General features: G+C 45.0%; 1 protein-coding gene across 1 annotated transcript in view; it reads left to right on the forward strand.

Annotated features, from left to right (window-relative positions):
* Positions 1–11,150, forward strand: part of PATL1 (PAT1 homolog 1, processing body mRNA decay factor) — a 29,396-nt gene extending 18,246 nt beyond the window's left edge. Inside the window, exons 14-19 of the mRNA XM_025452318.3 lie at positions 649–797; positions 2,270–2,429; positions 6,649–6,804; positions 8,641–8,732; positions 8,830–8,979; positions 9,399–11,150. Coding sequence (XP_025308103.3) covers positions 649–797; positions 2,270–2,429; positions 6,649–6,804; positions 8,641–8,732; positions 8,830–8,979; positions 9,399–9,420 — 729 coding nt within the window. The 3' untranslated portion in view covers positions 9,421–11,150. The remainder of the gene's footprint in view (positions 1–648; positions 798–2,269; positions 2,430–6,648; positions 6,805–8,640; positions 8,733–8,829; positions 8,980–9,398) is intronic.
* The last annotated feature ends 1,473 nt before the right edge of the window (positions 11,151–12,623 follow it).

Genomic DNA, 12,623 nt, shown 5'->3' on the forward strand with positions numbered 1-12,623 from the left:
TTCACAGGTATTACTGGATATCCCCTGGATGCTAGGCACTGTGCTGGATGCTAAGAAAAATGTGGTCCTCATTTGGCACTTAGTTTGTAAAGTATAAATAACAGTGTTGCAAGGCCATAGGCACAGTGAGGAAGGGCACAGAATGTGCAACCACACTGCAAATCACATCGTCTTCATTTCTGAGTCTGTGACTCGAGGCAAGCTACTTAATCTTTCTGTGCTGTCGTCATTTTCTTTATCTGCAACAGTGGAGACAGTAATAGTCTTTTTTCAGACCGGGTTGTGAAGAGCATCAGGTGAAACGAGTATGTGCACCCAGGAGTGAAATTATTGCTGTGTTTATAGATATAAGGCACACCTGAAGCAGTGATACAAGTCATTTATGTTACAGTGCTATTCTTGCTGCTGGAAAGTTTTCAAAGTACTGTCCGTTCCATCCTGGTTAGAAGTCAGGAGGGACAACAAACAGGAATTCTTTAAGTCCTTTCACTCTGTTTTTCTGGATTCAACAGCACCTTTTTCCTCTCAGTCTTACTACAGTTTGTTTCCACTCTTTGTCTGTACCTGGTGGTCTTAAATTCTCAAATTGTTTATCAAATACTCCGATCCTGACCCAGCATGCTGTCGCCTGCTTTGTGTCTCACTTAGACCTATAGTTTACTCCTGGATGTGGAGGATTATGAAAGGCGGTATCTCCTAAGTCTAGAAGAAGAGCGACCTGCCCTGGCGGATGAAAGAAAGCACAAAATTTGTAGCATGTATGACAACTTAAGGGGGAAATTGCCTGGACAAGACAGGTAAGAATTGTACACTTGGAGTGACACGTGAGACCAGCCAGACTCCTCACTTGGCTGACCTGAGCTTTCTACATGTCTCTCTCTCAGATACCTTCCTTACCATCCTGGGAAGCTCAGAGTCTATCCTTCTGGCCTAACTCAAGTGCCATGTCATACAAAGCACTTCATAATCCTTCCCAGCCAGGAAAAAAAAAATCTCTTTTTTCCAGATTCATTTATTCATCACCAATATATTTCCTACCTGCTAAGGCCTATGCTGGGCACTGCAGATATGGTGGAGAACAAGATATGGTTTCTGTGTTAGAGCCTACAGATTGTGCTTGCTTTATGCTTTACTGTAGCAGGTTCAACCTTGTAATCTTTGTGTTGTCTTTTTCTACTGAGATGAAAAGTTTAGACATTTATATTCTCTTGGGATTTCCATAGAATGCTCATATGCTATGGAAGCCAATCAATCTTCCGGTGGGGACTATGCTCCTTAATATAGCTGTTTATCTGTATCTGTCATCTCTCCCATGCAGGATCTTGCTAACAGTAAATGTTCTATAAACCCAAAGTGTTTTATTTGATGAATGCAAGAGGACTCTGTCCTGATAATTTCCTTTCCTTTGCCCATTTAAGAGAATTGGTGATTCTTCTAAGCCAGAACACGCACAGACCAGAACATAAAAATAAGCACCCTCTTTTCAGCACACCTTTTCTGGAGTCAGGTTGACATACAAGTGGTTGAATAAATGTAGGTTTGTCCATAGTTTGAGATGTTATGCAGCCATCAGATCAACGTAGTTGAAGTATGTTTATGGAGATAGAATATTGTCACAAGAAGTTGTTGAGTGAAGAAAGTCAAGAAACAAAGCTGTGTGAATTCTCTGGATTTTTTATTTTTTTTAAGATTTTAGTTAGTTATTCTTGAGAGACACAGAGACACAGGCAGAGGGAGAAGCGGGCTCCATACAGGGAGCCTGATGGTGGGACTTGATCCTGGGACTCCGGGATCACGCCCTGAGCCAAAAGCAGACGCTTAACCACTAAGCCACCCAGGAGCCCCATTTTTTTCTTTTTTAGTGAAAAAATATACAGCACAAATGTTCTTAAATATGATAATAATATAAAGTTAATTCTGAAATGATTGTTTTTATATCCTTTTTGCTTATGTATGTTTTCAGATTTTGCCGTATCAACCATGTTTTTTGTTTAGTTGTATAACACATAAAGGAAACGAATGCATGTAGTTTGAACAAGTCTTTTTAATGTACATCTGTGAAAGGACAATTTTCTACATTTGAGAAACTTGAAAAACGACTTGTTAATGTGTGGTTGAGAGTTGGAGAAGTAATTCTCACTATTTTGCAGCACAGGTCATCTTAGGGTGAAAACGAGCACAGCATATTCGTTCAGTAACATGGAAGAGGAGAAAAAGGATGTCTTCAATTGTTCTTGCTGACCTAAGTGAGCATTTCCTTCCCCCGCAGGCCAAGTGATGACCACTTTGTACAGATCATGTGTATCCGAAAAGGGAAGAGAATGGTTGCCCGTATTCTTCCTTTCCTCTCCACAGAGCAAGCAGCTGACATTCTCATGACAACAGCCAGGAATCTCCCTTTCCTTATCAAGAAGGACGCACAAGACGAGGTGATCCCCCATGTGGGACTTCTTTCCTTTGGGTCTTCATAGTTTATAAGGTTTCTAGAATCCAAATTTCATTTTCTCCCCCTCCTCATTTCTGCTGTCTTATCTAACCTTCAGCAGTAGGATTTGATTATTTAAAGGAAAACTCCAGGACTATATTTTTAATCCCACTTTTGCTCCAGTAGACCAAGTTCCTAAACCAAGGAAAGCAATAATCCCATCTTAATTTGACATAGTTGTGAGGTTATGTTGTATATCAGAATTTTGGGAGAAGCAGATAATTCAGCCCTACTCCCAACATGCTGAATCAGAATTTACAGAGGAAAAATCAGGGCTTCTGTATCTATAACAGAATCCCTAGCTGAATCTGATATGAAAATTTACAAATTTATGATCTTGGTTAGTTTGCTGGATATAAAGTATCCCTCGTTGGGCTGTTGTCAGGAGCTTAACATCCAGCTGTAGACTTAGTTGAATGGTGTCCCACATGAATCAAGCCAGTGCTTGTAAATGACATTTATCATGATCTAAACTAGGCTGGACTTTGAAACATGATTTTCAAGTTTGTAAGTTAACTCTTGGTAAGAACCGTGCTCTACTTATCTTTGTCATAACACTTGAAAGATAAGCACTATTTAGAATAACTTTAGGAGTTCAGAGCAAGAAATTGATAAGGGTAGCACAACGGGCAATTATTACTGTAAGATTCAGAATGTTAGAACTTAGAGCGAGCCTTATTACAATAGACTGTGCTTGATTTTTTTTTTTTTAAGATTTTATTTATTCATGAGAGGCAGAGAGGCAGAGACATGGACAGAGTAAGAAGCAGGCTCCCTATAGGGAACCTGATGTGGGATTCCATCCGAGGTCTCCAGGATCATACCCTGGGTGGAAGGCAGATGCTCAACTGCTGAGCCATCCAGGCGTCCCTAGACTGTGCTTGATTAATAACCATCTGGTGACGATCCACAGAAAACATGGTGCCAAAATACCTTGTAAGTGGGATGGCATGAAAAAGCTGAAAATTATTCCTTCTAAAATCATAACGAGTTGAAAAAGTCCTTCTAGAGATTATAGCACCAGCAGAAGAAACTAATGCAAAGTTGAGGCCTCATTGTCAGGAAAGGTAAAGTGGGATGAGACAAATACTATTGGAAAGATTTTAAGAAGGGAAAATGGGTTGGAGGAAAGTTTAAGGATTTGAGGTTTATCCTAGAAAATAGAAGCCAGACTAAAAGCAACAGGTCCCTTATAGCCATAGATGGTTGTAGGCCATGGGGTGCACACTCCCAGTCCTAGAGTAACTCCTCTATGGAAACAAGTTTGGGAGAGCTTTATTCATTCTGTCGATACTTACTGAACATGTGTATAGACCAGATACTATTTTAGGTCCTAGAAATATAGCGCCTAGTGCTGGGAGCTAGGAATTCGAAGATGCTTGCCTCCGTGGAGGTACCTGTGAGTGATGAAAACTTGGTTAATTAGAGAGGCCAGAGTTTTTATCTATGCATGCTCAAGAGTAATAGGCCAGATCTCTGAATACCGTTGCTGGAAGTAGTGAGTAGTTGCAAGTCTAAGGCATAAACTATACAAGGTAATTCTGGAATAATGTGCCAGAAAGTAAGGAAGGTGACTGACTCCTAGGGTCCTATGTGAAAGATGTACAGACAGAGTTCAAGGGGCTCCTACTGCCTGAAAATGGGGTAATTTGCATCAGAAAGAAAAATTACGGCAGTGGCTTGACATACATAAAATATTTTTAATTTAATGGTTCATAATGATACCAAAAATACATATATTCACCTTCAAAGATTGCTAGGCCATCAGTTCATTATCCTGAAAATGGATAAAGGAAAAGACTCAAAACATCTATCTTGTCTTTTCATTACAACGAGACATCATGGTGACCACAAAGTTGATCATAGAAAATCCTTCCTAGAAGCATTTCAGCTAATAAATGCAAAAGAAATTATAAAATTAGAAAATTTCCAGTTCACAATCGATAATGGAAAAGCAGTCAGTCAGCCTGGACAGCAATTTCTTACTGGTGCCAAAAGGTTAGGTAACAGGTGGATGGGGAATGGACAGTAGTTGGAGCACCAGACAACTAATGGCTAAATGAGAGTCACTGTGCTTTGTGACACAATGCAGGAGAAACCTCGGCTCTCCATCGGGGAAGTTTTTGCCTTCCCCTCATGAACTTAAATCTTATCAAATATCAAATTGTAATCATCAGTTTTTGTTGGAAAGACAGAGGATGGTAGAACCTGTTAAGTGACGCCACAGATGTGCAATTAGCCAAATCCAGACAGCAGGACGGCGTCAGTAACTCAACAGCATGAGAAAAGGAGACAGAGCATGGGCAAAGGACCTGTTTGCAGATTTTAGAAGCCTTACCAGCCAGATGCGATGTGTGGGTCCTGTTGGAATCATGATTAGAATCAATCAACTGTTAAAAAAATGTTTTTGAGACAACTGGAGAAATCTGAATTTGGAGGAGATATTAGGTGATACTAAGGAACGGCTGTTAATTTTGTTAGCTGCAATAATACTGAGAGGTTTTATTAGAGATACTGGCTGAAGTATTTATGGGTGAAAGGCTAGGTTATATGGGAGGGACATTGATTTCCTAAGAATGGTAGAATGTTGATGATTTTTTCTTTTTTCTTTTTTTTTTTTGTATATTTTTTCATTGAAGTTCAATTTGCCAATATATAACACCCAGTGCTCATCCCATCCAGTGCCCCCCTCAGTGCCCGTCACCCAGTCACCCTAACCTCCCTCACCTACCCCCCTCCTTCCACTACCCCTTGTTCGTTTCCCAGACTTAGGAGTCTCTCATGTTCGGTCACCCTCACTAATATTTCCCACTCGGTTCCCCTCCTTTCCCCTATATTCCCTTTCATTATTTCTTTTTTTTTTTTTTTTTCTTAAAAGATTTTATTTATTCATGAGAGACACAAAAAGAGGGACAGAGACGTAGGCAGAGGGAGAAGCAGGCTCCATGCAAGGAGCCCGATGTGGGACTCAATCCCGGGACCCCAGGATCACACCCTGGGCCAAAGGCAGACGCTCAAGTGCAAAGCCACCCAGGCGTCCCTTTCACTATTTAATTCCCAGGGAATTTCACCCTTTCACTATTTCTTATATTCCCCATATGAGTGAAACCATATGATGTTTGTCCTTCTCCGATTGACTTACTTCACTCAGCATAATAATCCTTCAGTTCCATCCATGTACATTGAAGCAAATGGTGGGTATTTATTTCTGATGGCTGAGTAATATTCCATAGTACATATATGAATGTTGATGATTTAATTGTTGAAGCTGAGTGATGGGCACACAGATTTCATCGTACTCTTTACACTTTTATGTATGATTAAAACTGCTTTTGTTGTTAAAGCATTGTGTACTCAGAGTAGTAGGTAACAGAAAGTCCACTCTCCATCTTGAATGCCGTCACTTTTTATACATGGGCAGTGAGTGCTAGAAGCACCCTGGTTCCTCTCCTGTGTTAGAACCTGGTTCTGTTGACCCTGCCACCTGGGCCTTGTGGCTCAAAGAACTGAATGACTCACAGGCCAGAATTCAACAGCCTTGGATTCTGGGTCTCTTCTAGCTATGGCACTGAGCTTCTGCTCGCTTGGCCTGGCTTGTCTAATCTGAAAAATTAGATTATCATTTCTCTATCTTCCTGTTGAGCTTTATAAAGATCAGACAAGATCTAATTAAATCTGAAAACACTTCTGGATAGTTCCACGGCACTCAGAACTTATGTGTCTTAGAGTCCTCCTCATGGTATATTGAATTTGCCGGTTTATTCGTGACTCCCCACGCAACCTTAGATGCCTGCAGGTCTGTCCTGTTTACCATTTCACAGGGGGCCCCGGTGCCTGGCACATGGTAGGCATGGAAGTGTTTGTGGAATGGGTTAAAGTACCAATGTGTTACCATGAGTCATGCTGTTTGAGAAGTGATTTTACACCCTTGGTGGATACGAATCCTGTTTCCTGTGCAAATTGAGCTTTAAAATTTGTCCATAGACATCTCAGAACCCACTGTTGAGACTCTGGTGGTACCTGCTAGACATGTCAGCCCTTTTGTGGTAAATCTGCCTGAGGCTGTCCCAAGTGCTGCTGAGCACTCTCCCGTCCGCGCCTGCTGACACAGGCTCATGAAGCCATAGCTGCCAGGATGTGACACTTTTCTTTATTTTTCATAGGTGCTGCCATGCTTACTGAATCCCTTCTCTCTGCTCCTGTATCACCTTCCGTCAGTGACTGTCACCAGCCTTCTGCAACAGCTCATGAACCTACCTCAGAGCGCAGCTGCACCAGCACCCTCCAACCCTCACCTCGCTGCTGTGCTCCAGAACAAGGTGCTCCTGCCCTTCTAGATTTCAGTTACACATGTTGGTGCTGCTTTCAGGGGTGCCTGAGTGGCTCCATAGGTTATGCAGCCAACTCTGGGTTTCAGCCCAGGTCGTGATCTCAGGGTTGTGAGATCGAGCCCCGTGTCAGGTTCTGCACTCACATGGTCTGCCGCAGTCCCCATCCTCTGCCCCACGCACACTCTCTCGCTCTTTCTCTATCTCTAAAATAAATCAATCTTAGAAGCTTCTTTCAGTCAGGAGTTATGTTAAGCTCCTAGTGTCAACAAAATAGGATTTTCTGTATCTCACATAGAGTAGCTTGGGCACAGTGTCCACCTGGCATCAGGGGTGCAGGCCCCCCAGGTTTCCTGCTCTGCAGCCTAAGCAGTGGCTGCCACGCTCAGGACCACTCCAGCTCCACTGTGTCAGGAAGGTGCGTGCAGAGAGCTGGCTGCCTTGCTGGCACCTTTTCCAGGAGTTCTGACCAGCGACTTCTACTTAATCTCAGTGGCCAGGGTTTCCTCACTTGCCACATGGAACTGCAGAGAAGGCTGGGAAACCTCTTAGTTCACACTGTTGTGGTCTCAGGTAAAATCCTAATTCGAACACGAGGAAGAAAACACATCAGGCTCCCAGGGGGAGTGTAACACAGAAGAGGAGACATGAACTTTCTGGACAGCTTTCTGTTTCCTACCCACGCTAGGTTTGTGACGCTGAGCACAGTTTCACTTCACGGCTGTACGGGGAGGTGACGATTCAGAGCAGTCCTGTTGCTCTGTTGCTCCGATGAGCTCAGCGCTGTGATGGTTCAGTGTGCTGCCTTTGTCCCGGTGGGCATGTGTGCAAGCACAGTGGAATGGGGAGTGTCGAGGCCCTTTCCCCCCCGGCATCTGAAACCCTGTCAGGGCAGGACTCCAGGGTGGCAGGTACAGCAGGGGCTGGGAGGTAACAGGCTGTGGGCCTCCCATGGTGCGTGGTCTCTGAGCTTTAGTATCGATAAGGGCAGCAGAAAACCATGTGGTCAGACAGGAGATGGTTCATGTATCCCAGTGTTGTTCTCTGACGGTGACCTGAGGGTTCTCTGGGAGGCGAGCTCGGGAACCGGGGTTCCCTTCAGACCCCTGTCTCTGTGATTCCATATATGTTATTTCCTGCCCCTTGTTCCTGTTCGTATTCCACTCTGTGCCCCTTGACCATGCGTGTCCCACCGATACTGCCTACTGAATCGGGCATATCTTCAGTCTCTGCGGCAGGTTGTTAAATCTTAACCGTCCCAGACACGTGATGTATCGGAGTCCTTCTCTGCCTCTGTTGGCCCAGCAGGTGTGTCCTTTGTTCAGGAAACTTTCTCAGGAGACTCAAGGAAAGCTTTTCATACCCTCATCATTTCGGTGACCTCTCTGTTTACATTTTCCCACTGGTCTTCACATCTTTTGTCTTTATTCAAAATATCTTCATCTATTAAATGTTTTTTTTTCTTTTTCTGTGAACTTTTAGTTTTCTGTATCAGAGTTTGACTTTCTTTTTAAATCCATTTGTTTTAGTAAAAGAAACACCATGTTATCTGTGGCAGAGAAAAATTACCTTTTCATCTGACTTTGGGGTGGGGAAGCAGGGAGGATGCTTGGCCCTTTCGTTGATGGTGCCGTCACTGCTCTGCTGAAGTGGAGGCAGGAGGAAGACGCAGCGTCCCAGCTCACGGCTGCCCCAGTCTGCCAATCCCACAGCACAGTGGTAGGGCCACCTTGATGCAGTGCTGCTCCGGGTCTGATGCTGGGACCCTGTCCGTGGTGCTGGAGGATTGGGTGCGGTGCTGAGTGGGATTCCCTCTGTCTCCTGTAGTTTGGCCTGTCACTGCTCCTCGTCGTCCTGAGCCGTGGGGAAGACCTGCAGAGTTCAGACCCTGCCACAGAATCAACACAGAACAACCAGTGGTCAGTCCAGGCTGCATTTCTTCCTTCACATTCTTTAAGGTGCTCCCTTTGTTCTTCTCCTCATGTTCTCATCTGCTCTTAATGGTTTTCCTTTCAGGACGGAGGTGATGTTCATGGCAACCCGGGAACTTCTGCGGATTCCCCAAGCAGCCCTGGCCAAGCCCATCTCTATGCCCACAAACCTGGTGTCCCTGTTTTCTCGCTATGTGGACCGACAGAAACTGAACTTGCTGGAGACAAAGCTGCAGTAAGTGAGACAGCGCAAATCTACATCTCACTAACGTGGGCACTGTAGGAGTTAGGGGGAGAAGGTGGGGGGTGGGAGGACACTGCAGGAGTCAGGGAGGAGGTCAGGGGCACCAGGGCAGTGCAGGAGTCAAGGGGAGGAGGTTGGGGGCACCAGGGCACTGCAGGTGTTGGGGAGGAGGAGGTGGGGGGCACAAAACTGAATTTGGTGGAAGTGGTTAAGGACCCATATGCATATGTGAGCATCTCCCAGCGACAGGACGCTGTGTGGGGTACAGAAGCATCCTCACAGTTCACTGAGCAAGGGAGGGAGTGCATCAGTGTTCTGAGAATTCTAACAAGGGTGTGACTAATGCAAACAATCACCTTCTGTTTTGACTCATCTACGCAAGTGTCCTTTCTGTCTCCTTTCACCCGTAGGCTCGTTCAGGGGATCCGATAAGAGGTCTCCACCTGCAGCCTGGACCTCCTTCTGGCTGCCACCTGCACTGCCGCCGTCATGATGGAGTGTTTTTAATGAGGGAGGGAAGGTAGCTTGTTCCCCAAAGCGTCTCGTGGACGGATTCCGGTCACAGGGGTGGTCTCCCCCTGCCAGGTGTTTCCCCACTGCTCTGTGACACTTGGCTGGGCGATTCTCCTGCTGGTTCCTTCCTACCTTCTGTGTTACAATTCTGCATGTCCTGCTTTTCCTCTCAATTCTTCTCAACTTTGCATTTTCTTTGCCCTAGAGACACAAATGTAATCTCTCCCCTTACCCCACCCCACGATGCCAGTTCAGAGTAGACCGTAGCCTGCCACAGGGTTCCTGCCCTCGTCCTATTCAAGTCTTCTTTCATTGCCCCATATCAATACAACTATAGGAGAACCAATTAAGTAGAAACCAATATATATATATATATATGCACACTCTCCACATAACGTTCACGTGGTGTCCAGAGGACCCTTAAAGAACGAGTTTTAGATTGAGAAATACGTAGTTGACAGGTCCCTTCTCAAAAAACAAATCAGCCAATGTATTTTTAATCTGTTTCTAGTCCATCTCGTAATTAATTTGGTGGGTTTTGCTTGTTTTAATCTAAATACAGGGTATGCAGCACGTGAATAAAATCCGAACTCTTACTTGGCTGGCACCCAGCTCTAGGCTGAGAAGTCCTGTGTCTCCTCCCTGCCCTATTCCCTTTGTATCTGTGTGTCCCCTGTCATCGTGTCCCCCACCCCCACCCCCACCAATGAAATGGCACTGGGTTAGGCCCTTCTCCTGCAACCACCACTGTATGCTGGAGCATGTCCCTTCAGGAGTGCAGGGTTGCCCCAGATGAACCGGACGTACAGCCTGCTTCCACAGCATAGCGTTGGCGCACTTGCTCTGTCTTCCTGACACAACTTCAATAAAGCCATGCTTTTACTTCCCTCTTCCCCTTTATTATTTGATGTTGTGGGTAGTAGCCTGCACAGGTGACCACAGAAGGTAGTTGGGCTGGTCTGCTCTGCCGGCCCCTCTACAGCACAGCAGAACTGCTGTCCTTCCCCTTCATCTGCAGGTCCCCTCCCGGGCATCAGGGGCCTGGCTCTAGTCCCAGTCCGTTCTGGCCGAGCAGCCGGCCATGGTCCTCCCGACCCCATCCCCCTCCCTCTCCTGTCTCCCCCTCCCTCCCCATACCTCCATCCTCCCCACCCGTACAGCAGCCAAGCAGGAAGAGGCCTTTGCTCTCCAGTCATTACAGCCCTCCAGAACATTAAATCAGCATCCATTTCACATGGCTGTCCTCATATACTGTATGCTACTCTCACCTTCTCAAATGTTAGTGAGGGGACACGTGATGATGCTCAGAGAGAATCAACCGTTTGCACATGCGTGTGTTGTCCTGCAGTACTGTCCTGTTACTCCGCTGTCCTTGCTCCCATCTCTGCCCCCACCCCCACCCTGGGCCCCAGCCCCCAGCAGCTGCTCCTGACCACTTGACCTAGCTCCCCCCAGCCCTCACCTACTGACTGTTTCTACCACGCGCCTTCCCTCCCTTCCCCTCACAACGGATCAAGTGAATACTTGACTTATTTCTTCCTTTCTGTGCTTTATCTTTTTTGTTTGGTTCTAATTAATAAAAATTAAAGTTTCTAAATTTACATTTTTATAGGGTATTGTAAATAAAAACAAATTGTATACTTGAAGAATCATGTGCCTGCATTTCTACTTCTTGTTTCGTCTTGTCCAAACACGATGGCAGACAGGTTTCTAGTCCACATGTTCCGTGGACTGGCGAAGCTCTCAGTGTGGGTGGTCAGTAAGGACCTTAACCTCTGTGCTGCTGTGAGGGATGCAGGTTAAAGACCTGCTGCTGCAGAAACGGATGGCAGGTTGTGGTGGATGCACCGTGCAGTCCCCTTGGCATCCCATCCACCTCTAGGCTTGGTTGCCTTTACAAGCTGTCCTGCAGCCCAGCTTGGCCTACTGCTGCCGGCCTGGCTTGCTCATCTCCCAGGACACGGGCCAGAGTGGATCATTCTTTGCAGTAAATCTGTGTCGTTGGAGATGGGGTGTTATCTTCACTCTGACGCACTCCAGGTCAGAGATGCGGCCCTCTGCCCTCACTCTGCCCTCGTGGTGTGTGCACCTGACTCTTCCTTGCCACATCTCCTGAGACTTGCAGGATCAAGCAATTTCTGGCCAAAAAATAACAGAATCATCCCATTCCTCAGTGGGTTGGAATGGAAAGTAGTACTAAAAAACTTTCCAAGAGATTCTCTCCGTCTCCCAACTGCTCCTCCCCTACTCTCTCCCAAATAAATCTTAAAAAAACAATCAGTGAATATAATCCTCTAAGAAAGGATATTAAGTAGTAACAGACTTGTGAATAATAATTTTTAAAAAGGGAAATGCAAATGAATTAAACTAAGTTCACCCGCACCCATAATAGAGAAGTAACAAGATACTTTTGTACCTATGAAATTAACAAAATCTTTAAAAATAATGCAAGTGAGAAGAGGCTGCCACTTGAACTGGTAGGAGAAACTACATTTCTGGAAGTGCTTTGGAAATATTCACAGCCTCTAATTGGGCTTTAGAAATCTAAGGAAAGTCTAAAGTAATGATAACTGCCACGTTATTTTAATAGAAAAATTACAAGGAACCTAAATACCCAGTCTTGCAATAATGGTTATGTAGATGATCAGCCATGTGTCACAAGAAAGCAGAATATTTAATCATATTTATTCAGAATATTATTCAGCAGAATATTTATCTTTATCTTAAATAAAGATACCGGATGGGGGAAAAGCGTAAAGTATATATGCTTTTAATCCAATCTTTTTTATAAGATTTTATTCATTCATGAGACACAGAGACACAGGCAGAGGGAGAAGCAGGCTCCCAGCAGGGAGCCCGATGTGGACTCGATCCCAGGACCCCGGGGTCACACCCTGAGCCAAAGGTAGATGCTCAACCACTGAGCCACCCAGGTGCCTGAGCCCAATTATTTTTTAAAGAAAATGCATATACAGTGGAAAAAATACCTCGGGAGGGGAGGGTATGTTCTGAATGGTTACTGATGTCTGTTTCCAGCTGTGGGAACACAGGAAACAAGTTCTGCTTTTCATTATTTTCTGTAGAGAAAACGCTTTGCTTCTATCCTTGCGAGAATTTTTTTT

The sequence above is a fragment of the Canis lupus genome, chromosome 18 (assembly GCF_003254725.2).
Source record: "Canis lupus dingo isolate Sandy chromosome 18, ASM325472v2, whole genome shotgun sequence".
NCBI classification, from domain to species: domain Eukaryota; kingdom Metazoa; phylum Chordata; class Mammalia; order Carnivora; family Canidae; genus Canis; species Canis lupus.